Source organism: Macaca fascicularis, chromosome 1, assembly GCF_037993035.2.
Source record: "Macaca fascicularis isolate 582-1 chromosome 1, T2T-MFA8v1.1".
Lineage (NCBI taxonomy): Eukaryota > Metazoa > Chordata > Mammalia > Primates > Cercopithecidae > Macaca > Macaca fascicularis.
In genome coordinates this window covers 180831897-180859542 of record NC_088375.1, presented here as the reverse complement: position 1 = coordinate 180859542, position 27646 = coordinate 180831897, and the positions used below count along the sequence as shown (strand labels likewise).

The 27646-nt window shown below is 42.8% G+C and overlaps 1 protein-coding gene and 1 pseudogene across 3 annotated transcripts in view; one reads left to right on the top strand and one right to left on the bottom strand.

The window, feature by feature from the left end:
• The window catches only part of NDC1 (NDC1 transmembrane nucleoporin), a 66699-nt gene extending 52602 nt beyond the window's left edge, over window positions 1–14097 (bottom strand). For 2 of the 3 annotated variants that reach the window (XM_045370711.2, XM_074006252.1), the window contains exons 1-5: window positions 14004–14097; window positions 11323–11443; window positions 7942–8043; window positions 3186–3360; window positions 938–1076 (exon numbers count right to left, since the gene is read on the bottom strand). In XM_045370711.2, coding sequence (XP_045226646.1) covers window positions 938–1076; window positions 3186–3360; window positions 7942–8043; window positions 11323–11443; window positions 14004–14060 — 594 coding nt within the window. In that variant the 5' untranslated portion in view covers window positions 14061–14097. Of the gene's footprint in view, window positions 1–937; window positions 1077–3185; window positions 3361–7941; window positions 8044–11322; window positions 11444–13705; window positions 13913–14003 lie in introns of those variants that run through there. The other variant, XM_045370715.3, reaches the window with a different exon arrangement.
• Window positions 14098–17133: 3036 nt separating this feature from the next.
• Window positions 17134–17843, top strand: LOC123572762 (large ribosomal subunit protein eL37 pseudogene; annotated as a pseudogene).
• The last annotated feature ends 9803 nt before the right edge of the window (window positions 17844–27646 follow it).

Genomic DNA, 27646 nt, shown 5'->3' with positions numbered 1-27646 from the left:
CAAACTCACAAGGTTCTTAAGTTCAAAAAGAAGCTAGCAGGCCAGCCACGGTGGTTCACACCTGTAACCCCAGCACTTTGGGAGGCCAACACGGGCAGATAGCTTGAGCCCAGGAGCTTGAGACCAGCCTGGGCAACAAGGAGAAACCCCGTCTCTACAAAAAATACAAAAATTAGCCAGGCACAGTGCTGCACACCTGGAGTCCCAGATACTCGGCGGGGCTGAGGTGGGAGGACTGCTTGAGCCAGGAGGTCAATGCTGCAGTGAACCATGATCACGCCACTGCACTCCAGCCTGGGTGACAGAGTGAGACTCTGTCTCAAAAAAAAGAAAAAAAAAAAAAGCAGCAGCTGGGCGCGGTGGCTCATGCCTATAATCCCAGCACTTCGGGAGGCCGAGGTGGGTGGATTACTTGAGGTAAGGAGTTCAGGACCAGCCTGGCCAATATGGTGAAACCCTGTCTCTACTAAAAATACAAAAATTAACTGGGCATGGTGGCATGTGGGGGCTGAGGCAGGAGAATTGCTTGAACCCGGGAGGCGGAGGTTGCAGTGAGTCGAGATTGCGCCATTGCACTCCAGGCTGGGCGAAGGCAAGACTCTGTCTCAAAAAAAAAAAAAAAGAAGCTACAGATTACTATGTATGAACATCATCAAACCCTGGTGGGTCACAGCAAGTGCCACTACCTAGCAGGAAGGGAAACAGTGTAGCAAAGAGGTATTCTGAGAATGTCAAAAGGTAGCTACAACTCTCAAAAACATGCTGAAGTCTCATGAAGACAAATATCTTCTCTCTAAATGGCATTTTGAGGATTTCAGTTCTAAGTTTTGGTTACCAAATATTGAATGAATCAGATAAATCCAGTTATATACATAAGCACGAAGGCAATTTTACCTCAGCCAAATTTTGACATAAAGTAATGCTCAAGTGATCTTACCTGTATAATGGGAAATGGAAGATAGTTCATGTTGTTAACAAAATACAAGAGGCTATAGCTATAGCCCATGAATGCTCCAGCCAGTAGGAAAAAAAGATGATATTCATTCAAGCAGGTTTGCGCAGCAGGGCTACCAAAGCTGAAGGGAAAAAATTAAGTTATTAATTCAACAGTCAGGGACATATATCACTGTTTTAGGCTCAATGTTTACTGAAGGCAAAGCTTAATTACTTTAATTACTTAAGACTTAAGAAATGTCCCAAATTCTAACAAGATGGCTCGTTTTCAGTAAGTGTGAACAAAATTAACAAAACCTTTTTTCCTGAATCATGAAACTCTGATCTTTAATTAATTCTACCTCTATTCCCCTGGAAATTTGATATGATTAAGAATATCTACTATAATAATAAACAGTGTTGCTTACAAGTTGGTAAACTGTGTCTGGGCTGAGAGCAACTATAAATGAGTTACACATACCTGATAGAGATGCCGTAACATTGGGTTTGTGTTATCTCTTTAAAACTGAGTATTCCCTCATGGGGATCCTAGATGCTGTGCCCATAAAACTGCTACAAGAGATACTACTGGATTTTGTGGGGCACAAGGTCTTTAAAGCAGAGAGTCCCATACATGTCTGATACTGATTTTTTTTCCTCCTTGTACCTGAGCTGTATCCACAGACAAGACTGCAGCTCCCACGTGGCTATGGGACTTATCATCTGTTTGAACTGCCTGAAGGACTCCTGCTGAAGAGGAACTCCTGATGCTTCCCAAATCTAAGAGGATCCCCCTGCTGGACACTGCTGTAAGCCCACTCCCCTATCATTTTACAAGAGCTTTCATTATAAGCATAAGATCTATTTGGTAAACAACAAGCTCTCAAACTCCTTTCTAAAAAAAAAGAACTCCTTTGAGAGTTTCTTGAGAATCTCTATGATCTATCAGATATCTGGGGGTATACAGAGACAACATCATAATTCAGTAGAACGCCATTTTTAACAGAGGCACACAGGTTGTAGGCCTGCCCCACCATCTAACTCCAGGAGAGGTAAGACACAAAGTTAACTGTTATCTGAACTCCGAGTTACAAAATGATGAAGAAAGATTCGTTTTGTTAAAGATTCTGACTGTGAAATTATCAGGAAATGTATTTGTAATAGGCACTATAACGTCTTCAACAACTTGTAGCTTACGGTTGCCTTCTGCTCCCTGGAACTTCACCTTCACCTCCATTAGGAAGAGAAGTGCAAAAAAGAATTCAAGACTCATCCATGGTGAGCAGTTGGGATTTCCTTTTTCATAGCAGTCCTGTACTCACAGTCTTTTATCATTTAATGTTTATCAACAGGACAGTTTTCACCAAGAAAGCTTATGAGGTTAAGCGGGGAAAAAACTACCTGCCTTATATAATAGTAGCTGGAGGCAAAAAGAAAATCAAGTATTCAGTAGTAATAATGTAACACTGTTTTAAAGTCAGTGGAAAACAGAGAATTTAAGATCACTCCAATCATCTTTGTTTAAAAAAAAAAAAAAAAAAACAAGGTCTCACTACACTGCCCAGGCTGGAGTGCAGGAGCTATTCACAGGCATAATCATAGGGCACTGCAGCCTCCAATTTCTGAACTCAAGGGATCCTCCTGCCTCAGCCTGCCAAGCAGTGGGATGACAGGCACATGCCACCACTCCTGGCTCCCAGTAATCTTTTCTAATTTTTAAAGTCAGAATATCAACTTGCAATTAGTATCAATGCCATGTGTTGAAGAACTATAGGAGTTTCAAAATTATAGAAGCGCTCTATAAAAGGCAGTTACAATTTTTTAAAATTTTTTCTTCATTCTTTCCATACTACCCTTCCTTCAAACTCCAACCAAATGCTACCTCCTCCAAGAACATGTGTGGATCCCTCTTGTTTTCTGAACTTCCACAGGTTTTGTCTGCACATCTCACTTTCTTCATCCTATTACATTCCTCTGCATCCATGTCTTAATTTCTCTATTGTTCTCAACTCTCAAGGATCTTATAGTCTATGTTTGAATCACTCTCATAAATCGCATAGCACCTTGCACATAATGTTTTTTTAATTGCTGAATTCAATAAACATAAAATATTAAAAACATTTGATGTATGCAAAAAAGCACCTTTTACAGAAGTCTGGAAAGCAAAGATTACTCATAGGATTAACCTATATAGGTCACCTTTGGCTTAGTAATTAAACGAAGTTCCTAAGGAAAAATATATTTAATATTACCTGTTAGTACCAGTGCAGGGGACCACGAGAAAACTGTACTGGCCCTGGGTTATCACGGCAGCACACCAGGCCATCACCATTCCCATTGCAGCATGAATAAATGAGTGCATGAGTTGCTGAGGATGAATGATCTTCCCTATCAGAGCAAGTCTGGAGCAAGGAATAGAAGGCACAACTGCAAAGGAAACACATTACTGTGGCTTTATAATCTGCAGCATATGCAGTTAGAGGATCTAAACTGTCCCCTCTCATCCTGGCACAAATGCTCCAAAAGCAGAAAGAAACCCACAATCAATGTAAAACACAAAACAGAAAAATGTAAAGTTAAAAATTCTAAGTTAAAAAAATTTGAGGAAAGCATGAATAAACAGACACAAAAAAATCCAAAGAATCTAGAGATGAAACCTAAGGGCAGCATGATTAACATTTTTCATTAAAATTTCCTAATAGTTCAAATAGTGCCTATCCTAGTATTCTCGTAAGCACCATAAAAGAGTAATGACTTTTTTTTTCATATATGGACTACTGCAATGGTCTTGCAGTGTGGGAGAGTGACTGGGCTCAGCTCCTGAATACTGACTTTTTTATTTATTTATTTATTTATTTTATCTTATTTTATTTATTTTTGAGACGGAGTTTCACTGTTGTTGCCCAGGCTTGAGTGCAGTGGCACGATCTTGGCTCACTGCAACCTCTGCCTCTCGGGTTCAAGCGATTCTCCTGCTTCAGCCTCCCAAGTAGCTGGGATTATGGGCGCCTGCCACTATGCCCAGCTAGTTTTTGTATTTTTAGTAGAGACAGGGTTTCACCATGTTGGCCAGGCTGGTCTCAAACTCCTGACCTTAGGTGATCCACCCACCTTGGCCTCCCAAAGTGTTGAGATTACAGGCATGAGCCACCATGCCTGGCCTACTTTTTAAAAAGAGCTCCTACCATCAGCATTTGAAACTGTCAATATATAGTCCACTTACGAAAAAAAAAACCATAAAGAAGGTAAATACTGACAACATAAATGCTAAGATAAATGCTTATATGGGGATTTTTAATACCCTTCAGACAATCCAAAAACATTTTCTGCAAATGAGCTAGGGAGGCAAGTATGTGTAGGACATGAGGGATGTTTACCTTTGGAAACAGCTAGCCTAGGGTTCCCTGATCTATCTATGCAGGTATTTTCCTCTTACTATACTCAAAGTAAAGAGATGGCAGGAGGTAGAAAATTAAGTATGAAGGGACAAGTTTCAGGTGCTTTACACTTTGAGGAAGAGGCTCCTATCACCTCTCCCTCCCTACCAGAAATGCCCACAAGGTCCTACTGACTGTGCAACTAACTTGTAACACTCTAAATATACCAAATCCTCTCATATCACTAAGCCTTTTTATACGCTATACCTTCTCTCTAGAACATCATATTCCTTCTTTGTTTACTTAATTCAACTCATCCTGCAAGGCTTGGTTTAAGCATCATCTCCTCAAGTTCCCCCATGCTGGGGCAAGTGGTGCTCCTATATAAGCTCTTACCATCCAATGTACTATAATCAAATATGCTTCATATTTACTGTCTGTCTCTCCATTAACCACGATCCTCTGGAGAAAGATGGAACCGTATCATTTCTCTCTTCTCCTCACACAATGCATGGCACATAGTAAATGCATAAGGGATGGTTACCGAAGGAATGAGCCAAAGTGAATAGTCAGGCTTTAAGAAGGACTGGCTGGGGACCCCTCAACTGACATATTACATACAGAAGATGACCCACGCACAAGGGAGAGTATGAAAGAACACTCTGTTTAAGTGTGGCTGTAAGCCAAAGAGTTTCGAACAGGGCTGGCATGGAAAAAGCCTACCAGCCAATAGAGAGGAATTAAGAAAGCAGGCTGGGTGCAGTGGTTCACGCCTCTAATCCCAGCACTGTGGGAGGCCGAGGCAGGCAGATCACAAAGTCAAGAGTTTGAGACCAGCCTGGCCAATATGGTGAAATCCCGTCTCTACTAAAAATACAAAAAAATAGCCAGGTGTGGTAGTGGGCAACTGTAATCTCACCTACTCAGGAGGCTGAGACAGGAGAATCACTTGAACCCGGGAAGCGGAGGTGGCAGTGAGCCAAGACCGCACCACTGCACTCCAGCCTGGGCAACAGAGCAAGACTCCATCTCAAAAAAAAAAAAAAGAAAGAAAGAAAGCAAGGCCAGGCCCAGTGGCTCACGTCTGTAATCACAGTACTTTGGGAGGCCAAGGCAAGCAGATCACTTGAGGTCAGGAGTTCAAGACCAGCCTGCCCAACCCCCATCTCTACTAAAAATACAAAAATTAGCCAGGCGTGGTGGCATATGCCTGTAATCCCAGCTACTCAGGCAGCTGAGGCAGAAGAATTGCTTCAACCTGGGAGGTGGAGGTTGCAATGAGCCAAGATCGCGCCACTGCACTCCAGCCTGGGCGACAAAACTACACTCCGTCTTGTAGACCAAAAAAAGAAAGCAAGCAAGGGAAAAGGATAAGTACTGTAACATCCTGAGTTAGAATTTAAAATTTTACACCATATTTTACAAGGAAGTACTGAGGAGCTAAAAAGGAAAATGACGTAGGCTGGGTGCGGAGACTCACACTTGTAATCCCAACATTTTGGAAGGCCGAGGCAGGCCGATCACCTGAGGTTGGGAGTTTGAGACCTGCCTGACCAACAGAGAGAAGTCTCATCTCTACTAAAAACAGAAAAAATTTGCTGGGTGTGGTGTGCATGCCTGTAATCCCAGCTACTCGGGAGGCTGAGGTAGGACAATCGCTTGAATCCGGAAGGCAGAGGTTGCAGTGAGCTGAGATCATGCCATTGCACTTCAGCCTGGGCAACAAGAACGAAACTCTGTCTCAAAAAAAAAAAAAAAAAAAATCCTCCCGGTCTGAGTATTCTATGATCCCACTGCATCTGTTTTCTCTTAAAAAAAAAAAAAAGGCCGGGCGCGGTGGCTCAAGCCTGTAATCCCAACACTTTGGGAGGCCGAGACGGGCAGATCACGAGGTCAGGAGATCGAGACCATCCTGGCTAATCCGGTGAAACCCCGTCTCTACTAAAAAATACAAAAAACTAGCCGGGCGAGGTGGCAGGCGCCTGTAGTCCCAGGTACTCGGGAGGCTGAGGCAGGAGAATGGCGTAAACCCGGGAGGCGAAGCTTGCAGTGAGCTGAGATCCGGCCACTGCACTCCAGCCTGGGCCACAGACCGAGACTCCGTCTCAAAAAAAAAAAAAATTGGCCAGGCGTGGTGGCTCACGCCTATAACCCCAGCACTTTGGGAGGCCGAGGCGGGCAGATCACAAGGTCAGGAGATCGAGACCATCCTGGCTAACATGGTGAAACCCCGTCTCTACTAAAAATACAAAAACAAAATTAGCCGGGCATGGTGGCGGGCACCTGCAGTCCCAGCTACTCGGGAGGCTTAGGCAGGAAAATGGCGTGAACCCAGGAGGCGGAGCTTGCAGTGAGCTGAGATTGTGCCACTGCACTCCAGCCTGGGAGAAAGAGAAAGACTCCATCTCAAAAATAATAATAAATAAATCAATAAACAGAATATTCATATAATCAATGAAATGTAAAATCTAAAACATGTCATTATGATAAACTAAGGTTTAGACATGTTAGTACACATTGAACATGTACATTTAAAAAAATGTTTTTAAATTAAAAAAAAAAGGAAAATTGGCCAGGCGCAGTGGTTCATGCCTGTAATCCCAGCACTTGGGAGGCCGAGGAGGGCGGATCACAACAAGGTCAAGAGATCAAGACCATCCTGGCCAACGTGGTGAAACGCCGTCTCTTCTAAAAATACAAAAATTAGCCGTGTGTGGTGGCACATGCCTGTAATTCCAGCTACTCGGGAGGCTGAGACAGGAGAATCACTTGAACCCAGGAGGCAGAGGTTGCAGTGAGCTGAGATCACACCACTGCACTCTAGCCTGGTGACAGAGCAAGACTCTGTCTCAAAAAAAAAAACAAAAAAACAACAAAAAAAGGAAAATGCTATACTTATTGTATATTTTTTTCCTTATGTGAAATCTGCCACAACTTGTATCTTAAGGGCAGACTCAAGGAATATGAAAAGGCAGAAAGAGTATGAAGAGAAACAGAAAAATTAAAAGCTCTAGAATCCAGCAGGTGATTCTCCAAAGAAAAACACAAAGTTTTTTTAATCACAGTATTATAGATTATTACATTTGAAAAAAAAAAACAACTTAGAAATCACCTGGTCTTCCCTATAAAGGAATTCTTTTTATAATGTATCTATTAAATCACAGCTTTAATACTATTAAAAGGTCTAAATTTTTTTATTGTGGTAAAATAACATAATTCACAATTCAAACCATTTTAAAGTACAAAGTTCTGTGGCATAAGTACATTCATATTGTTGTACAACCATTACCACCATCCAGCTCCCAAATGTTTCCATCTTTCACAACTCTACCCATTAAACAGCAATTCTCCACTCCCCTCCCCTAGGCTAGCATTCTACTTTCTTTCTCTATGAATCTGAGTACTCCAGATACTTCATATAAGTAGAATCATATTTGTCCTAAAAAGTCTAAATATATTTTAAAAACAGAAAGTAGCACCCAAATAAATTTTAAGGTACAACATTCAAAGCATATGATTCTGTATACATTTTTAAAATTTTGACACAAAACACATTCACACATAAAATGTACTAAGTTTTCCCTTAAATAAATTTGGATATTTTTAAGAAGGTTAACATTTGAAAACTCACCTGCATAGAACTCCACATTGAAAATACTTATAATTATTATTACCACTGACAGCAGCAGGAGGTAAAAGATTACATAGGAACTATACAGGTCGCTGAAAGAATCTAAAACACAAGAGAGATGAATTAGTAAAGGTTATTCGGTCATGTAGTCATGTTTAGTACACTGCAATATAAAAAGAGCTTGAACCACAATTATTAATTTTAAAGGTCATCTTTTCTTCAAGAATTTAATTGTACACTGCTGACAGGTTCAATGAGATATCAACTCAAGAACTAAAGTGTCGGATGGGTATGGGGGGATCACTGAGCCAGGGAGCTCAAGACCATCCTGGGCACATGGCGAAACCCTATCTCTACAAAAATACAAAAATAGCCAGGTGTGGTGGTACACACCTGTAGTCTCCAGCTACTCGGGAGACTGAGGTGGGAAGATCACTTGAGCCTGGGAGTTTGAGGTTGCAGTGAGCAGTGATCACGCCACTGCACTCCAGCCTAGGCAACCGAGAAAGACCCTGTTTCAAAAACAAAGGGAAAAAAAAAAAAGGAGGTACAGTGTGAGTTATTCGTGCCTGGCCCCAGGTACTTTAAAATTATACTAGAATTTCTTAAATGACCCAGTTAACATTAGACAAAATACTAGAATATGCAAACATTTCCTTCTTTCCTTCCTTCTCCTTCCTTCTCTTTCTCTCTTTCTCTCTCTCTCTCTCTTTCTTTCTTGACAGAGTCTTGCTCTGTCACCCAGGTTGGAGTGCAGTGACTCAATCTTGGCTCACTGCAATCTCTGCCTCCTGGGTTCAAGCAATTCTCCTGCCTCAGCCTTCCAGTGGCTGGGATTACAGATGCCCGCCACGGCTATTTTTTGTATTTTTAGTAGAGATGGCGTCTCACTATTTTGTCAAGGCTGGTCTTGGACTCCTGACCTCAAGTGATCCACCCACCCCGGCCTCCCAAAATGCTGGGATTACAGGTATGAGCCACTCAGCCACGCATATGCAAATATTTAATCACATGAAAGAGAAGTACCATATTTAGTAATATACCAACAAAGTTTTTTCTTAAAATATAAAGAGTATTTTTCAGATCTCTTCTTCATAAATGCAATTACCTCGTATAGCTAAAGTAACATTTTTGGAAATAGAATAATCCACACATCATCTAAATGAGCAGAACTAAAAAACAAAAAAATCAGGATGTCCCCATGAAATACTAATACATTCACATTTTAGAGTAGTTCAACAATCGATATTCCATCTCAAAGTTTAAAAAAATATATATATTATGCCTAAAAACATGAACAAAAGAAATAAGAACATATTTGCTAAATAGGCTAAGACTTAATAAAACCACTTATTTTTAAAAGTACGATTCATTGACCTAAATTTTTTTTTTTTTTTTTTTGAGGCGGAGTCTCGCTCTGTCGCCCAGGCTGGAGTGCTGTGGCGCGATCTCAGCTCACTGCAAGCTCCGCCTCCCGGGTTCCCGCCATTCTCCTGCCTCAGCCTCCCGAGTAGCTGGGACTACAGGTGCCGCCACCACGCCCGGCTAATTTTTTTGTATTTTTAGTGGAGACGGGGTTTCATTGTGTTAGCTAGGATGGTCTCGATCTCCTGACCTCGTGATCCGCCCGTCTCGGCCTCCCAAAGTGCTGGGATTACAGGCTTGAGCCACCGCGCCCGGCCAAATTTTTTTGTTTTTTGAGACGGAGTCTCACTCTGTCACCCAGGCTGGAGTGAAGCGGTATGATTTCAGCTAATTGCAACCTCCGCCCCCCTTCCCCCTTCAAGCAATTCTCGTGCCTCAGCCTCCTGAGTAGCTGGGACTACAGGTGCACGCTGCCACACCCAGGCTGGTTGTGAACTCTTGAGCTCAGGCAATCTGCCCACCTAGCCTCCCAAAGTGCTGGGATTATAGGGGTGAGCCACCACACCTGGCCTATGGACCTAAATTAATGAGGAATATTTACTAAGCATCCACAATTAAACTCAAGCTTCTGATGAGGAAAATGGCATAAATCAAATCCAACCTGGAGAGAAAGTGTTATGAGGATTAAAAAACCTCTGGCCATGAAATGGCAAAAAGTTTTTGTCCCCAGTGCCAATTGTGAACAATTGGTAATGGCTCTCAAATGCAATACTGAGTACTCTGAGGTTGCCACCAGAGAGTCATGATTAGTGAGTAAAGCAGACACAGGTAAGGTGGCTAAAGAAATATTTGCTATGCCTGTGCTGACTTATGGCTTAATTTCACCTGACCAGTGGGACCTATCAAAAAAGTGATGGACATATGTCAACAAGAAACTTAACACCAATTATCTCCAAAGGTCATAGGTAAAGAGTCCCAACTCCTTGAAAACTGGCATTTTCTTGTGAAAAAAGAAATTAAAAACTCACTTCCCACTTCACAAGGCAAAAGAAAGACCAATTTTCAATCCTAAATCAGTTACTCACTAGCTGTGTATCTATGCATGGATTATTTAACCTGAATCTCAGTTATCCCATTTACAAAGTAGAAATAATAACTCTTAACTACACAGTTACAGGAAGGATAAGAGGTAATATACGTAAGGAGCTGGCATACAGTAAACAGGCAATAATGGGTAGTTGTTAACAGAAAACAAGTTACTTTTAATAAATTTAGTAATCTTATTTAGTCTCTAAGGAATTTAAGGCACATTTTAGGCCAGGTGCGGTGGCTCACGCCTGTAATCCCAGCACTTCAGGAGGCTGAGGCAGGTGGATTTCATGAAGTCAGGAGCTCAAGACCAGCTTGGGCAACATGGCAAAACCCCATATCTACTAAAAATACAAAAATCAGACAGGCATGGTGGCGCGTGCTTGTAATCCCAGCCATTCACGAGGCTGAGGCACAAGAATTGCTTGAAGATGGGAAGCAGAGGTTGCAGTGAGCCAAGACTGAGCCACTGCACTCAGCCTGGGTGACAGAGCGAGACTCTGTTTCAAAAAAAGAAATCAATGCTCTTAATTTAGATGTATTTTTAAAAGAGGTACATGTCATATTTTCTACCCACAATTTCAAATCGATGACAGGAACAGTTTTCTATTTTAAAGAGACAAACAATCTCAATAAAGCTGTCCAAAGGAAAAACAAATGAAACTAAGTTTTCATTTATGGGGTCTTCTAATGATGTTTTTGTTCCTATGATCACACATAGTCTTTGACAAGCTTATTAATCTTATTACATAATAAAAAGGTGATTTATGTTATGAAGGAGATGTCTTAAAATTATCTCAAAGTGAATGTTTTGATGTGTCAATATAACATAGGCAGTAATTAAAAATAAACTGCTTGAAACATAATGCCATTTTTATGTTGAGAAGTAGGTCCTATAACTTTCTCTCCAAATTGAGTATCACTTACCAGACAGCCACTGTACAGGATGAAACAAATCAATCCTGCTGAAAATTATAAATACTGTGGTGCAGAGGGGTAGAAGCAGCACTGACCAAACAATACTTGCAACTATCCTCCAGCCCAAAACCTAAAAACAAAAAGAAAAACCCTCAATCATGAAGTCAGTTAAATTATTTCAGTTATGCAAATCCTATCTTTTCATACAGGATGTTAATCACTAACTCAGATCATAATCCATTAACTCAAACATTCACTCCTACTAATAACATTACATACCACTAAAGAATTTATAATATCAGTGAGCTGATGCTTGCATTAGTACAAAGTTAGGTGCAACATCAAATATCATACTTTGTATAAGGGGTGGTGGGCATTGATTTACAGCTGTTTTAGAGCAACTAATACTTGTCCCTCTAGGCTTCATTGATAGCTATATTAATATATAAAGGCTGTACACATTTTATGGGAACCACCTGTGTACTGTATTTACAATCATCAGACATGAACCTTTACTGGGCAACTACTGCACTGTAGTATTCTATTCATGTTTGAATTGCCAGTATCTATCATATAGGAGGAAAATCTTTACTGCTGAATAATACAAGAAGATATAGAGGGGTTTTAAACATGGAAGTGACAATCAAATTCAAGTTGCTCAAGGTAAAACATGTCTTTTTACTGAAAGCTGGCTTTAAGGAAGAAGGATCAGAAGGGACAAGAACAGGAGACAAAGCAGTTAGGAGGCAGTCCACTAAAAAGTTGAGGCCGGGCGTGGTGGCTCACACCCGTATCCCAGCAATTTGGGAGAGCAGGACGGGCAGATCACTTGAGGCCAGGAGTTTGAGACCAGCCTGGTCAACATGGTAAATCCCTGTCTCTACAAAAAATTTTTTTAAAAATTAGCCAAGCATCACTCCAGCCCAGGCGACAGAGCAAGACTCTGTCTAAAATAAAAAAAAGAATAAAGTTCAACTCCTGTCCCACATTCTTCTTCTTGTTGTGTTTTTGAGACAGTCTCGCTCTGTCCCCCAGGCTAGACACAATGGCGCCATCTCAGCTCACTGCAACCTCTGCCTCCTGGGTTCAAGTGATTCTCCTGCCTCAGCCACCTGAGTAGAGTAGGTGGGGTTACAGGTGCCCTCCACCACACCCAACTAATCTTTTTTTTTTCAGTAGAGACGGGGTCTCAAACTCCTGACCCCAAGTGATCCTCCAGCCTCAACCTCCCAAAGTGCTAGGATTATAGGCCTGAGCCACTGTGCCCAGCCTCCACATTCTATATAAAATTAACTCAAAACGGATTAAAGACCTACATGTAAGAGCTAAAACTATAAAACTCTTGGAAGAAAACATAGGAGTAAACTATCATGATCTTGGATTTGGCAATGGTTTCTTAGATATGACACCAAAAGCATAAGCAACAAAAGAAAAATATAAACTGAACATCAGCAATATTTAAAACTTTTTTGCTCAAAAGACACTGCCAGCCGGGTGTGGTGGCTCACAACAGCCAAGGGTGGAAACAACCCAAATACCCACATACTGATAAATGGATAAACAAAATACGCTATGTCCATACAGTGGATTATTCAGCCACAAAAAGGAATGAAGTACTCATGCATGCTAAACATGCACCGGGCACGATGGCATGCACCTGATGTCCCATATAGTTAGGAGGCTGAGGCAGGAGGACTGGTTGAGCCCAGGATTTCAAGGCCAGCCTGGAGAAGATACCCTATCTCTATTATAAAAATAATTTAAAAAAAAAATTTTAGGAGCCAGGCACGGTGGCTCAAACATAGCATCTCAGCACTTTGGGAGGCCGAGGTGGATGACTCACTTGAGGTCAGGAGTTCAAGACCAGCCTGACCAACATGGTGAAACCCCATCTCTACTAAAAATACAAAAATTAGCTGGGCGTGGTGGTGCGTGCCTATAATTCCAGCTCCTCAGGAAGCTGAGGCAGAACTGCTTGAACCCGGGAGGCGGGGGTTGCAGTGAGTCGACATCGCGCCATTGCACTCCAGTCTGGGCAACAGGGAGCGAGCCTCCGTTTCAAAAAAAAAAAAAAAAGAGATAAGACTTAAGGACCCAAAAGTTTTTAGTTTGGAATACAGGGGAGATGGCAGTGCACTGGGATAGCAGCACTTTTCCAAAAGGGATCTTTCTTCTTCTCTTTGCACTCAGAGAAAGGATGTAGTACTGTTAATTCTACAACTTGTTAAGGAGGAAGTACTATTACCCTCAGCTCAGTCCCACTCTACCTTACAAAGAACACCTGCCCTGCTTACTGGACCCTAACCCCAGCCTCTATTAATGCCACATTTCTTTCCAATTCCGTGCATTCCTTCCCACTTCTTAACGAAACAGTTATTTATTTTGCACCTACTGGACACGGTACCCTTGCGTAAAACTCCGCCTTACTCCCTATTCCAATCTCCATTCAGTACATCCGTCCCGTTCTGACCAACTTCCTTCCACTCGGGACCCCTCTCCTACCCCGTAACCAGCTTTCACTCAGGACGCCCCACAACCCCGCAATCAGTCCCCCAGGTAGTGCCTTCCACACGCGTTCCCTCCACGCTACCCTTGGACTGGCCCTCCCCCGCCCAGCGCGCACGCGCGGTCAGAGCTTCCTCGCCCGGCCCGATCCTGGCAGCGCGTGCCGCAGTGCACGCCGCACTCACGCGCCACAGTATGTCCCGCGACCTGCCAGCGCAGGGCCCACTCACGGCCGTGGCCATGGAGATGGCGGCCCCCAGTCTAGGGAGTACGGGAGACAGTGAGCCCGCCCGCCACCGCAGTTCAAAGGGAGGAAAGCCCCAGGAGGACCCTGCTGGGGCTGCCTCAAACGCTGCCTGAGCGAAGCCCGGCCCAGGCCTCAACCCATCCCTGCGAGGCCTCGTCTGGACAAGCTCAACGGGCCAGGACTGCCGCGCAGACACATCCCGCAAACGGGGCTGTAACTACAGGAACCGCCCTGTGGCGTCCAAAAGGTCTCTTCGAAGCAGGGTCCAGCGGGGCGCCAGAAGCACGTGGCGGCGCTGCATGCTGGGAACTGTAGTCTCGACGGCCCCCTGGGAGAAAGTAGAAGGAGTGTTGCATTCTGGGACTCGGAGTTCCAAAGTACAGAATGCAGGGAGTCGAGGTCTTCCTGGAGGTGCCTTGAGGCATGCTGGGAATAGTAGTCTTTTATAAAGCCGATAACAGCCACAGTATTGATTGATTGGAATTCTGCAGTTAGAAAGAGCTAGCAAAATAATTTGCCCTCATTTCTCCCTATTACTTTATCAGTCACCTAAAAGTGAAATCAAAGGATGTGGTGGTCCTCTCCACAATAGGTACGCAGTAATTTTACTGAAATTAAAAAAAAAAAATTCTCTAGAGATGCCTTTGGTTTCATAAAATCTGGTTTCTACTTCCAGATCTGCCCCTTGCTAAATTGAATATTTTTATCTTCTCTGACCCTCCATTTCTTCAACTGTAAGATAAGGATGAAAATAAAAATATCCTGGTGATACTGTGAGGATGTAAATAATATGCTATACAAATATTATCATTAATATACTGCCGGTAAGAAAAAAGGTTTTTCAGCAACCCAAGTTTCACCTAATGAAGTCTTCTCAGTGCTTTAGACCTCAGTGAGATCCCTGGATGCATATCGCTAACACCTTTTCATGCTCAATCACATGCCACAGACAACATTCAATACTCAAGACAGAAATAGATTCAGTGATTTACTGACTAAAGAAATGCATAGGCTGGTGAGAGGAATTGAGATCGCACCTACTGCTCTGCAATGTTTGCCCACAACGGCTTCCTGAATGCTTTAAGATTATATCCTATTCACTTCCAAAACCATGTTACTATCAATCGTGTCTAAAGCACTGCAGGACAAACTGGGAATACAACTGATAGATCAAGTCTCTGCCGTGAAGAGACCCATCTGGTGGTGGAGAAAACTTGTAAAGAATTAGTCCAGGCCAGGCACAGTGGTTCATACCTGTAATCCCAGCACTTTGGGAGGCTGAGGCAGGAGGATCACAAGCCAGGAGTTTCAGACCAGCCTGGGCAACATAGTAAGACCTCATCTCCACCAAAAAAAAAAAAAAAAAAAAAATTTAATAAGCCAGGTGTAGTGGTGCACACCTGTAGTCCAAGCTACTCCATAGACTGAGGCAGGAGAATTGCTTGAACCTGGGAGGTTGAGGCTGAAGTGAGCAGTGATGGCACCATCACACTCCAGCCTGGGCCATAGAGTGAGACCCTGTCCAAAAAAAAAAAAAAAATTAGTCCAAATGAGTGTTCATAAAGATACCTCATGTTCTAAGGTTCTTGTGGTAGAGACTACTCGTTGTCTGCTTCAATATCTATTCTCCCCTTCTTTCATAATAACTGAACTCCCAGTTTTTAACTGGGCATATAGTTACATTTCCCAGCCTCTCTTGCAGCTTAGTGTGGCCAGCTGACTGAGTTCAGGCCAATAAAATATAATCAAAGTATTGCATGGTAGCTTCCTAGAAACCCCCTTAAAAGGGAGCTTCTGCACGGTGGTCTTTGCCTCTTCTTAATCCCATCCTCCATTCAGCTGCCTGGATTTGGGATGTGTTGGCTGGAGCTCTAGCACCATACTGGACCACAGAAAGGGGGTCACACTGTAGGGAAAATGAAGTACTGAGCTTAAAGGAGACTTGATTATTTACAGCAACCATATCAGTCCTAGGCTACCTGCCTTTACCTCCTAATTTCATTTATACAAGAGATAATTATTTATTGTTTAAGCCACATCTATCTATCTATCTATCTATCTATATATATATATATATATTTTTTTTTTTTGAGACAGAGTCTCACTCCTTTGCCCAGGCTGGAGTACAGTGGCGTGATCTCAGCTCACCGAACCTCCACCTCTCGGGTTCAAGTGATTCTCCTGACTCAGCCTCCTGAGTAGCTGGGATTACAGGTGCATACTACCATGCTGGCTAATTTTTGTATTTTTCAGTAGAGACAGGGTTTTGCCATGTTGGCCAGGCTGGTCTCAAACTCCTGACCTCAGGTGATCTGCCTGCCTTGGCCTCCCAAAGTGCTGGGATTACAGGCATCAGCCATCACGCCTGGCCTCTGCTTCTATTTTTATAGCACCTATCACAATCTTAAATCATCTTGTGTATTTGTTTACTTCTTATTGTCTGACTTCTCACTAGTATACAAACTTCACAACAGCAGGGACTTTGTCTTGTTTATCATTGCTTCCAAAGTACCCATTACATTAGTAAGTAATCAATGAATTTTTATTTAATGAATAATGAATGAGTGGAGGAAATTAACTATATTGGACAGTGTTTCTTCAGGACAACAACTTTTGATACCTATATCAAAGGGGGATTTAATGCAGGGAATTGGTAACAAAGTTGTTGGAAAGGCTGAAAAAGTATGGGAAAGAAAGAACGGGGCTGCAGTAGCAAACAGCAGAAAGGAGTTATTGCCCAAATACCAGGAAGCTACTACTTCCATTAGAGCCATGAGACAACACTGAATGCTGAGCTACTGAGGGTGGTGCCCCTGCTGCTGTCAGAACTATTGTTTTGAGCACCCTGTAGCTGCTGAAAGCACTACCCAGAAGTGCCTGCAACTATCCAGGGTTGCTCTCTGAGCCTTTGAAAGCTATAACCTGGCCAAGCGTGGTGGCTCACACCTGTAATCTGTTTGGATTACTTTGGGAGGCCAAGGTGGGTGGATCACAGGGTCAGGAGATTGAGACCATCCTGGCCAACATGGTGAAACCCTGTCTCTACTAAAATTACAAAAATTAGCTGGGCGTGGTGGCACGCACCTATAGTCCCAGCTACTCAGGAGGCTGAGGCAGGAGAATAGCTTGAACCAGGGAGGCAGAGGTTGCAGTGAGCCGAGATCGCGCCACTGCACTCTAGCCTGGAGACAGAACGAGACTCCATCTCAAAGAAAAAAAAAAGAAAAAGAAAGCTATAAACTAATTATTTGAAACAGAATAAAATAAATTTTTTAAATGATACAAGACCTCTTTGGTCTCAGTCACAGAAGCGAGACAAAGGGAACATCATCGTTTGGAAAGCATTGCAATAAGATACACACGTTGTGCTGCCGCTGTGCCTCTAAGGCCTACCACCTTCAGAAGTCAACCTGTGGCAAATGTGGCTACGCTGCCAAGCACAAGAGGAAGTAAAACTGGAGTGCCAGTGCTGAAAGATGAAACACCACCAGGGCTAGTCAAATAAGGCACCTAAAAAGTGTGTATCACAGATTCAGGTATGGATCCCGTGAAGGAACAACACCTAAACCCAAGAAGGCAGCTGTTGCAGCATCCAGTTCATCTTAAGAATTTCACTCCAGGCGCCTGTAGTCCTAGCTACTCAGGAGGCTGAGGCAGGAGAATGGCGTGAACCCAGGAGGCGGAGCTTGCAGTGAGCTGAGATCGCGCCACTGCACTCCAGCCTGGGCAACAGCGTGAGACTCCGTCTCAAAAAAAAAAAAAAAAAAAAAAAAAAAAAAAAAAAAAAGAATTTCACTCCAGCCTAGGCAACAGAGCAAAAATTCATCTCAAAAAAAAAAAAAAAAGAAAAGAAAAAAAGAATTTTGATGATTAGTCACCCAATAAATGTTCTGGTTGGCCGGGCGTGGTGACTCATGCCTGTAATCCTAGCACTTTGGGAGGCTGAGGCAGGTGGATCACTTGAGGTCAGGAGTTCAAGAACAACCTGGCCAACATGGTGAAACCCCATCTCTACTAAAAATACAAAAATTAGCTGGGCATGGTGGTGGACACCTGTAATCCCAGTTACTCGGGAGGCTAAGGCAGCAGAATCACTTGAATACGGGAGGCAGAGGTTGCAGTGAGCCAAGATTGCGCCACTGCACTCCAGCCTGGATGACAGAGTGAGACTCTGTCTCAAAAAAAAAAAAAAGTTCTGGTTTTTAAAAATTAAAAAAAAAAAAAGATACAAGACATGAAGAACAATACCAGTTAGTATTAGAAAAACTCAGAAATTATGTGATAGAACTCAGGGAAGAAATCAAAATTTAAATAATTATTATAAAATGGAAGTTGAATTAGAAGAGCAAAGAAACACAACAGTGATGTCATAACAAAAGAAGAACTTTTTTTTTTTTTTTTTTTTGAGATGGAGTCTTGCTCTGTTGCCCAGGCTGGAGTGCAGTGGCCAGATCTCAGCTCACTGCAAGCTCTGCCTCCCAGGTTTACACCATTCTCCTGCCTCAGCCTCCCATGTAGCTGGGACTACAGGCGCCCGCCACCTCGCCCAGCTAGTTTTTTGTATTTTTTTAGTAGAGACGGGGTTTCACCGTGTTAGCCAGGATGGTCTCGATCTCCTGACCTCGTGATCTGCCCGTCTCGGCCCCCCAAAGTGCTGGGATTACAGGCTTGAGCCACTGCGCTCAGCCAAGAAGAACATTTTTTAATCAAAAAAGGAACAAAGAAACAAAAACAATTTTAAGTGACAAATAGAGAAAACAGGCAAAGAAGATCTAACATATGAATAACGGGAGTCCCTGAAGACTCTGGAATCTCATTTTAAACCATCACTGTCTCGCCCAACAACATGCAGGGATGTGGGAATTCCTTTTTGTTTTTAAATTACTCTAATATTTTTAAATGAGTTAACATTTGCTTGAAGTTTTTCCTTCAAAATCTTCACTTGTTGCATAGCCTTTAATATTTTATAGCCTAAAAAATATAAAGGGTGGTGGTGGCAAATAGCCCTTCTTTCTCCCAATCTGTAACCTGTTTCAAATTCAGTCCATCCAAGAGAAAGGCTGCTAACTTGTGATAAAATGTGATTAGCCGGCAGGGCACAGTGGCTCACACCTGTAATCCCAGCACTTTGGGAGGCTGAAGTGGGTGGATCACCTGAGGTCGGGAGTTCAAGACTATCCTGACCAACATGGAGAAACCCCATCTCTACTGAAAATACAAAATTAGCCGGGCATGGTAGCGCATGCCTGTAATCCCAGCTACTCGGAAGGCTGAGGCAGGAGAATTGCTTCAACCTGGGAGGCAGAGGTTTCAGTGAGCCAAGATTGCACTCCAGCCTAGGCAACAAGAGTGAAACTCTATCTAAAAAAAAAAAAAAGTGATTAGCCATTTGCAAAGACAAAATAAAAGACATTCACTTTGAAAGACAGCTCCTTGGACATACAACGTCTCTTGTACAACAGTATTTTTGTGGTGAGTCAAACAAAAAATAAATTTAAAACATATAGATGGTATTTGCCTGTGGGGTATGGAGAACACATATCCCAGAATAACTCTGAACTATCTATTATTATTATTATTTTATTGCCAAACTCCAAGCCTCCGGAAACAATTCAAAAGGCATAGCAACGTGGAAAGAAAAGTCAGGCTCCTCCTTCTTCCTTTGATGCCCCCTCTCTGGAGCCAGGCTGCACTCCTAGTTGGCAGTTTGGTGGGCTGTCCTCTGCTGCCTGCTTCTTTGGGGTGAAATCTCAAAGTAAAGGCTGATGAAGAGAGAAGGAGATCCAGGAGGGGAAACTCATATCATATTGCAAAGTGTGTAATCTAGGCTTTTTAACGTTTTCTCTCCTAGATTTTTAAAAGGTTTTTTAAAAGGTTTTTTCTGCCTAATTTGTTAAAAAAAACTGACTTACCCCTCTGCCTGTGACACAGAGACAGTGAAATAAAATCTGTGGTTGAAGGTAAGGCTCCATAGTGATTCATTTCCAAGGATATGAGGAAGAGGCAGGATCAAAGGCTTTTCACATAAATACATATGCAAGGCAATAGGTAAAGGCTTTAGAGTCAAATGGGGATGTGAGTCCTGGCTCCGTGCTTCATGGCAGGGTGGTTAGCTTGAGCAAGTAACTCAACTTCTTGGTACACCAGTTTTCTCAACTGTGAAAAGGGGGATAATAGTGTACACTGTTCTGCACTGTTTTTTTGTTTTGTTTTGTTTTGTTTTTGAGACGGAGTCTCACTCTGTCGCCCAGGCTGGAGGGCAATAACGGCACGCGATCTTGGTTCACTGCAACCTCCGCCTCCTGGGTTCAAGCAATTCTCCTGCTTCAGCCTCCCGAGTAGCTGGGATTACAGGTGCAGTGTGCACTGCTCCTTATTTCTATGGACCTTTATTTCTATGGACCTATCTAAATTGAGCCCCCACCCTTCAAATAATGTGACAGTCATTAATACTCCAGGCACATGATAGGATTGCACTTCGTGGCCCCCTTTGAAGTAAGGTATGGCCATGTAACAGTTCTAGCCAATAAATTGTGAGAAATAACATGTATCATTTACTGGTGGAATTTAATTGCCATTATGAGACTCTCCAGAGCTCTCTTTCCTCTGGCACACGGATCAACAATATTTTAGATGTTTGTTACTCCATCACCCGCAGATGCCTGAGTGACCACAGTGAACAGTCTCCTGCCAGCCTGTGATTGACTTACAACATGAACAGGAAATAAAACTTTGATTTAAGCTGCTTTAAACAATCATTTACAGTTCTTGATTATTTTATTTCATTTTATTTATTTATTTATTTATTTATTTATTTATTTATTTTTGAGAAGGAGTCTGGCTCTGTCGCCCAGGCTGGAGTGCAGTGGCGCAATCTCGACTCACTGCAAGCTCCGCCTCCCAGGTTCACACCATTCTCCTGCCTCAGCCTCCCGAGTAGCTGGGATTACAGGTGCCCGCCACCACGCCCCGCTAATTTTTTTGTATTTTTAGTAGAGACAGGGTTTCACCATGTTAGCCAGGATGGTCTCGATCTCCTGACCTTGTGATCTGCCCACCTCAGCCTCTCAAAGTGCTGGGATTACAGGCGTGAGCCACCGCGCCCAGCCAGTTCTTGATTATTTTAAAAGAGCCTAACCTATCCCCAAAGATGCCAGTAGTAAATCAATAAATGCAGTTACCTGAAGAGGTCTTTAAAAGTCCTTGAAAAACTTTGTTTTATGCATCACCTTATTAATTCAGCCCACCAGCATTTACCAAGCAATAAGTATCGGCCAGGCACTTTGCTAGACTCTGTGGGGGTAGACACAGGAGTGCAGTCTCTGCTGTCAGGACCCTTCTGTCGAGTACACAAGGCCTCATCCTTAGACACTCTCTTCAGCCATACTCCCAACCAGTGCATGCATCTGGTAGAAACGGCTTTATCTGTTTTTAGCTTACAGGCTGTCCTTGGAAAATGGAAGAAGGCTCGAAGTACAGGTTTAAGACACTAAAGCCGATCTGACAGACCCTTCATCCCCTCACCAACACATCATGACATCATGTTTATTTTTTTTCTGCCTTCATACCTCTGCTTCATCTGGACTCTCTGCATCTTCAAATTCCATGTCTTCCATGAAGTATTTCCTGTTGAATTCCTCCTCCTCTAAAAACCCTAGAATTTTACCCCTTATTGAATACATCCTGCCATCAGTAGCATCGTAGAGAAAGAGCAAACTCTGGAGCCAGACAGTCCTAAGCTTAAGTCCTAGCTTTGCCCCTTCCTTTTTTTTTTTTTTTTTTTTTTTGAGACGGAGTCTCACGCTGTTGCCCAGGCTGGAGTGCAGTGGCGCGATCTCGGCTCACTGCAAGCTCCGCCTCCCGGGTTCCCGCCATTCTCCTGCCTCAGCCTCCTGAGTAGCTGGGACTACAGGCGCCCGCCACCGCGCCCGGCTAATTTTTTGTATTTTTAGTAGAGACGGGGTTTCACTGTGGTCTCGATCTCCTGACCTTATGATCCGCCCGCCTCGGCCTCCCAAAGTGCTGGGATTACAGGCTTGAGCCACCGCGCCCGGCCTAGCTTTGCCCCTTCCTAAATGAGAAGGCTGGAGACCATGCTTTGGTTGAATGCTTATTATATACTGGACACTCTTAAGCCACATCATATAAATTTAATTACCACACTTGCCCTTCAAGAATGATTTCATATATATATATCTAGATATATTTTACCTCTCTCAGCTTGGCTTACTCTCCAAAATATATCTAGATATCTGGATATATTTTACCTCTCTCAGCCTGGCTTACTCTCCAAAATATTTATATATATATATATAAATATTTATATATAAATAATCTATATATAAAATATATATATATAGATATCTAGATATATATAAAATATTTTGGAGAGTAAGCCAAGCTGAGAGAGGTAAAATGAAACATGGACTCACACTCATATCTATTTTAACATTTCAGCTCTTTTATATAAATAATTTTTCAGTTTGTTATACCTTATTTGCTTGCTTGCTTTTTAAAAAAAAATTTGTGAAGGTTTGTATTTTTGTTCTAATCATTTCCTTTTTTTTTTTTTTTCTTTTCTTTTTTTTTTTTTTTTTTGAGACGGAGTCTCACTCTGTCGCCCAGGCTGGAGTGCAGTGGCTGGATCTCAGCTCATTGCAAGCTCCGCCTCCCGGGTTCACGCCATTCTCCTGCCTCAGCCTCCCGAGTAGCTGGGACTACAGGCGCCCGCCACCTCGCCCGGCTAGTTTTTTGTATTTTTTAGTAGAGACGGGGTTTCACCGGGTTAGCCAGGATGGTCTCGATCTCCTGACCTCGTGATCCACCGGTCCCGGCCTCCCAAAGTGCTGGGATTACAGGCTTGAGCCACCGCGCCCGGCCTTTTTTTTTTTTTTCTGAGACGGAGTCTTGCTGTGTCACCCAGGCTGGAGTGCAGTGGCTCCATCTCAGCTCAATTGCGACCTCTGCCTCCTGGGTTCAAGCGATTCTCCTGCCTCAGCCTCCCAAGTAGCTGGGATTACAGGTACCCACCACCATACCTGGCTAATTTTTGTATTTTTAGTAGGGACGGGGTTTCACCATATTGGCCAGGCTAGTCTTGAACTCCTGACCTCAGGTGATCTGCCCGCCCAAAGTGCTGGTATTACAGGTGTGAGCCACTGCACCCAGCCTCATTTCCTATCTATAACATCTTTTATCCCCTCTGTTTGGGAGAGAGGTAATGATTGTCTACTGTTTTCCTCTTATGAACAACATAGACATTATTTAGTAACTTCTACCTCCTCCCCTTCTTCTCCTCCAGCAGGTGATTTGAAGCAAAGTTCTTTTGCTATATCTATAAGGCAACCAGCAGGCTTATTCTGCTTTAAACATGCTCTCCCCATTCTCCTTCTTTTTTTAGTTATACTGTAGATTCTTTTAAGGGCACATAACCATTATAAACTCTATTTTCTCCCTCATAAGCATTATTTACTCTTAGTTCTACAGGTGAACACATATTTAGTGCTCACCACCTGCTATTTCAATGTCTTACCAGTCATTTTGGTTGTCTGAAGTACGTTCTCTAGAAGATACCTCAGAAAGGTCTCATGGGAATATTCCCTGTGTTCTTCCACGTTCATAACGTCTTGTCTGTGGCCAGTTTGGTTAGATGTAAAACCCTTAGCTCATATTTTCTTTCTTTGGGTATCTTAGATATGTTACCACTGTCTTTGGACATAAAACAGTGTCACCAACTATGTCTCAGTGTTGATCTTCTGTGTTGATTTCCCCAGGTATGAGTGTGCCTGTTTTATATGTAGTCTTTTATTCCAGAAAATTTTAATTATAGATTTTTTTAAAGTGTATTCTTCTCCATTGCTTTTGTTTTTTCTTTGGACATCTATAATAAATCTTTAGATCTTCTCTGCCTATCTTCCATATTGGTCACTTTTTCTTTCTTTTTTTTTTTTTTTTTTTTTTTTTTTTTTTGAGATGGAGTCCCGATCTGTAGCCTAGGCTGGAGTGCAGTGGTGCAATCTCAGCTCACTGCAACCTCTGTCTCCCGGGTACAAGTTATTCTCCTGCCTCAGCCCCCACGTAGCTGGGATTACAGGCGCCCGCCACCACACCTAGCTAATTTTTGTATTTTTAGTAGAGACAGGTTTTCGCCATGTTGGCCAGGCTGGTCTTGAACTCCTGACCTCAGGTGATCCACCCGCCTCAGTCACCCAAAGTGCTGGGATTACAGGTGTGAGTCACTGCGCCTGGCCCATATTGGTCGCTTTTTCTTAAGTTCTTTGATTTCTCTTTATTCATTCTGGAATTTAATCTGTTTTCCTCCTTTTTCACTTTGTATTCCCTAAAGCATTATCTATTGTGCTTATTCACTCTAATATCCCTTCTATTATAATTCAGCCTTCATTTGTGAAATGAGTTTTCTCTTTTCTTTCCAATTCTTTCCTGAGTACTATTACCTTATTTCTGCCTTATAATTCTGATTAGTGATTTTCTTTCATATCCTGTACCATTTTCTTATTTTAGCTCATTTTAAAACATTAAGTTATGGCTTTTATCTGGTTTTGTGGGCATGACTGTCTGGAATGCTTTCATTACCATTAGGGATGTTATTCTGCTCGTTGTTCTCATTTTTCACACAATAACTTCATTACAAGATTTGACTGTGATCCTTTCTGTTACTCTTTCTTACGTGAAATTAGTTTTCCTGAACATTTAGGAGGAAGAGGTGAGGCAGAATAGCTTCTCTAAATTCAAGGCTTTACAGCTTCCTTTTCTGTTTTCATGACATGTTCAAAAATGCAGCTTCATCTTTCTGACATTGCTCTGTTCCCCTCCCCGACTCTCATCTGGACTTCTCTTTCCTTTGCCCCAAATATCACTGGCCTGCTCTGTTTGCGTTTTGCTTTCTGGTGCCTGGTTGCTCCAGCTTCTTCAGACCTTGCTGCGGATCCCTTGCATGCATGTGCTGAACACTGGGTATTACGAAACTCCAGTTCCAGCTGCTGTTCTCCTATTAGCCCATTACACTTTCCAGGGAGTACCTATAGGCTGTTTTGGAGTGCTCTTATTTTCCAATTTCGCAGACACTCTGTTGCTTTCCTGTGCTTCTTTCTATAAAAATGCTGATACCGTGTAAGTCTTGGCACTGCCAGAAGATTCTCTCTGCTTGAATTTTTGTGTTTGTGCGGATACCTTTTCACCTTTTGTTGTAGATGCCGATTTGTTTTTGATTTTGCTATCCCAGATGCCCTGTTCTTATGAGAGAATTCAGAGAGCTTCGAAAAGTATACTAGTGCCACTGCCATTTTCCCAAAATTCATTTCTCTCAATTCTTTGTATGATACCAACCAATTAAATCAACCTGATAATGGACAAACCACCATCAACTTTTGTAAAAAAGTAGGAGCTCCAAGATGTACTAGTTATCTGTCTAAAACCCATTCTCTCTTCCTTCCTTACCAACAGCATTCTGGTTCATTCAGGGTGACAGTGTGCCCAGCTAAAGAGCATTTCCCAGCCTCCCTTGTAGCTAGGGGTAACCATGGGATACAGTTCTAACCAATAAGACATGACCTTTTTCTCTGGAGAAAGCTCATTACAAGGCAGGCCAACCCCACTGGCCAACCCTCTTTTACCCTTTCCCTTCCTACTGCCTGTCGAGATCTGAGTTGAGCTGGAAACAGCTGAGCTGCCAAGACTTGGAGTAGAGTTAAGACAAGTGAAAATGAAGTAACAGCAAGCCTTTCATCACTTACTGTGATGGTATAAGCAAGAGGCTAACCAGGAGAAAGCACTGGCTCCCCTAATGTTCCATTTCCCACCATGGACCAGTGCCAGGCAAGGGTCAAGTGGATCAGCACAAACGTGGGGATGGTCTCACTGCCAACTGATCCCTAAACAAAAGGCTCCTGCCATTTCACAGGCCTGGGGGCTGAGAGGAGGAAGAGGGGGAAGAGCTAGGAGTAGAAAAGTACTGAGCCTTGGGAGTGAAAAAAATATCTTCAAGTTCCCCGGTCCCCTACAGATAAATCGGTCTCTGCAGAGGCACCTGAAAAAGGCTACGGCTAGGAGGCATCCAAATGGAGGACCCTGGGCATGAAACGCAAATATGCATAAGAGTATCCTTGACTGTAGTCCCTTCAGAGACACGTGGCACTCACTGGGCACCCAGTCTGGTGTGGGCAGGCAGCTTTTCCCAAGAGGCCTGTTGGGTAAGGCTCTTGTCAGGCCTGAAAGATCAGGCACAGACTTTTGGCCTAGAGCCACACACCATACCACCTACTCTTTGCTGGAGGTAACACAAGCATCTTGGGAGTAGATGACAAATTCATGCTAAGGACTGCTGGGCAGAAGAAAAATAAAAAGAGATGGCCTCATGGAGCAGCCATGTTAACCTCAGACTATCTCTAAATTTCTATTTACATAGGAAAGACAAAATGGTAAATTTATTTAAGCTACTGCTTCTCAGGGTTCTTTTACAGCTGAATGTAATTTGTAAGAGCTGCATGGAGGTCCCAAGGGCAGTGGCTCCCAAATGGTGGTGCTGGTTGGTTCATGAAACTTTCACTGGTCTTGGCTAGGTGAGAAAAAATTAACAGTTTTTCATAAAGCTAAACTTACCAAGTTTTTAGTGATATTGCCCTTCCAGATTATTTGATATTATAATGTCCTTTCTTCTATAAAGATAATGGTGCTGACAATGCTGTGTCTAAAATCCCTACTCAAAAATTAAATCCTGGCCACTTTATTATAGAATCTCTAAACATATTTTTGGAAAAATTGATCAGTGATACCAACTTAAAAGTACTTAGGAGCTTGTAGTCCTAGCAACTTGGGAAGCTGAGGTGGGAGGATCCCTTGAGCCCAGGGGTTTGAGCCCATGGACTATGATGGCTCCACTGCACTCCAGCGTAAGAGACAGAGCAAGACAAAAAAAGAAAAGAAAAAAAAAAACTTAGAAGACTCAAGGGGGGCACACAAAACAGCTGTCTTCAAATATCTGAAGGGAATAAGGCTCAGACTTGTTCTGTTAGGCCCAAGGGCAGAGCTAAGACCACCCAGTGATGGCTGCAGAGGCACTTCTGACAGAACAGGCCACTGAAGGAGGAAACGTTGCCTGGAGAAAGCCGGACGCCGGCAGCCACTGAGCAGTGGAACAGGGAGCTTGTCTGTTCTGTTCACTGTTCTAGCCTCAGTACCTACAATACTACCCAGCACATAGTAGGTGCTCAGAATATATTCAGCATCTGATGGGAGGTTTGCCAAGGTGATGTTAAGCTCATTGTGGCCTACTTTGTGTGTCTTCCTTTACCTGCATGGTCAACCTTTTAAGTCCAAATGTGTCTTTGTAGCTATCTCAGAAATACATAGGGAACTCTGTCTGAAAGAGCATGATATGGTTTGGCTCTGTGTCCCCACCCAAATCTCATCTTGAATTGTACTCCCATAATTTCCACATGTTGTGGTAGGGACCTGGTGGGAGATAATTTGATTCGTGGGGGCGGTTTCCCCCATACTCTTCTCATGATAGTGAATAAGTCTCACGAGATCTGATGGTTTTATCAGTATTTCCGCTTTTGCATC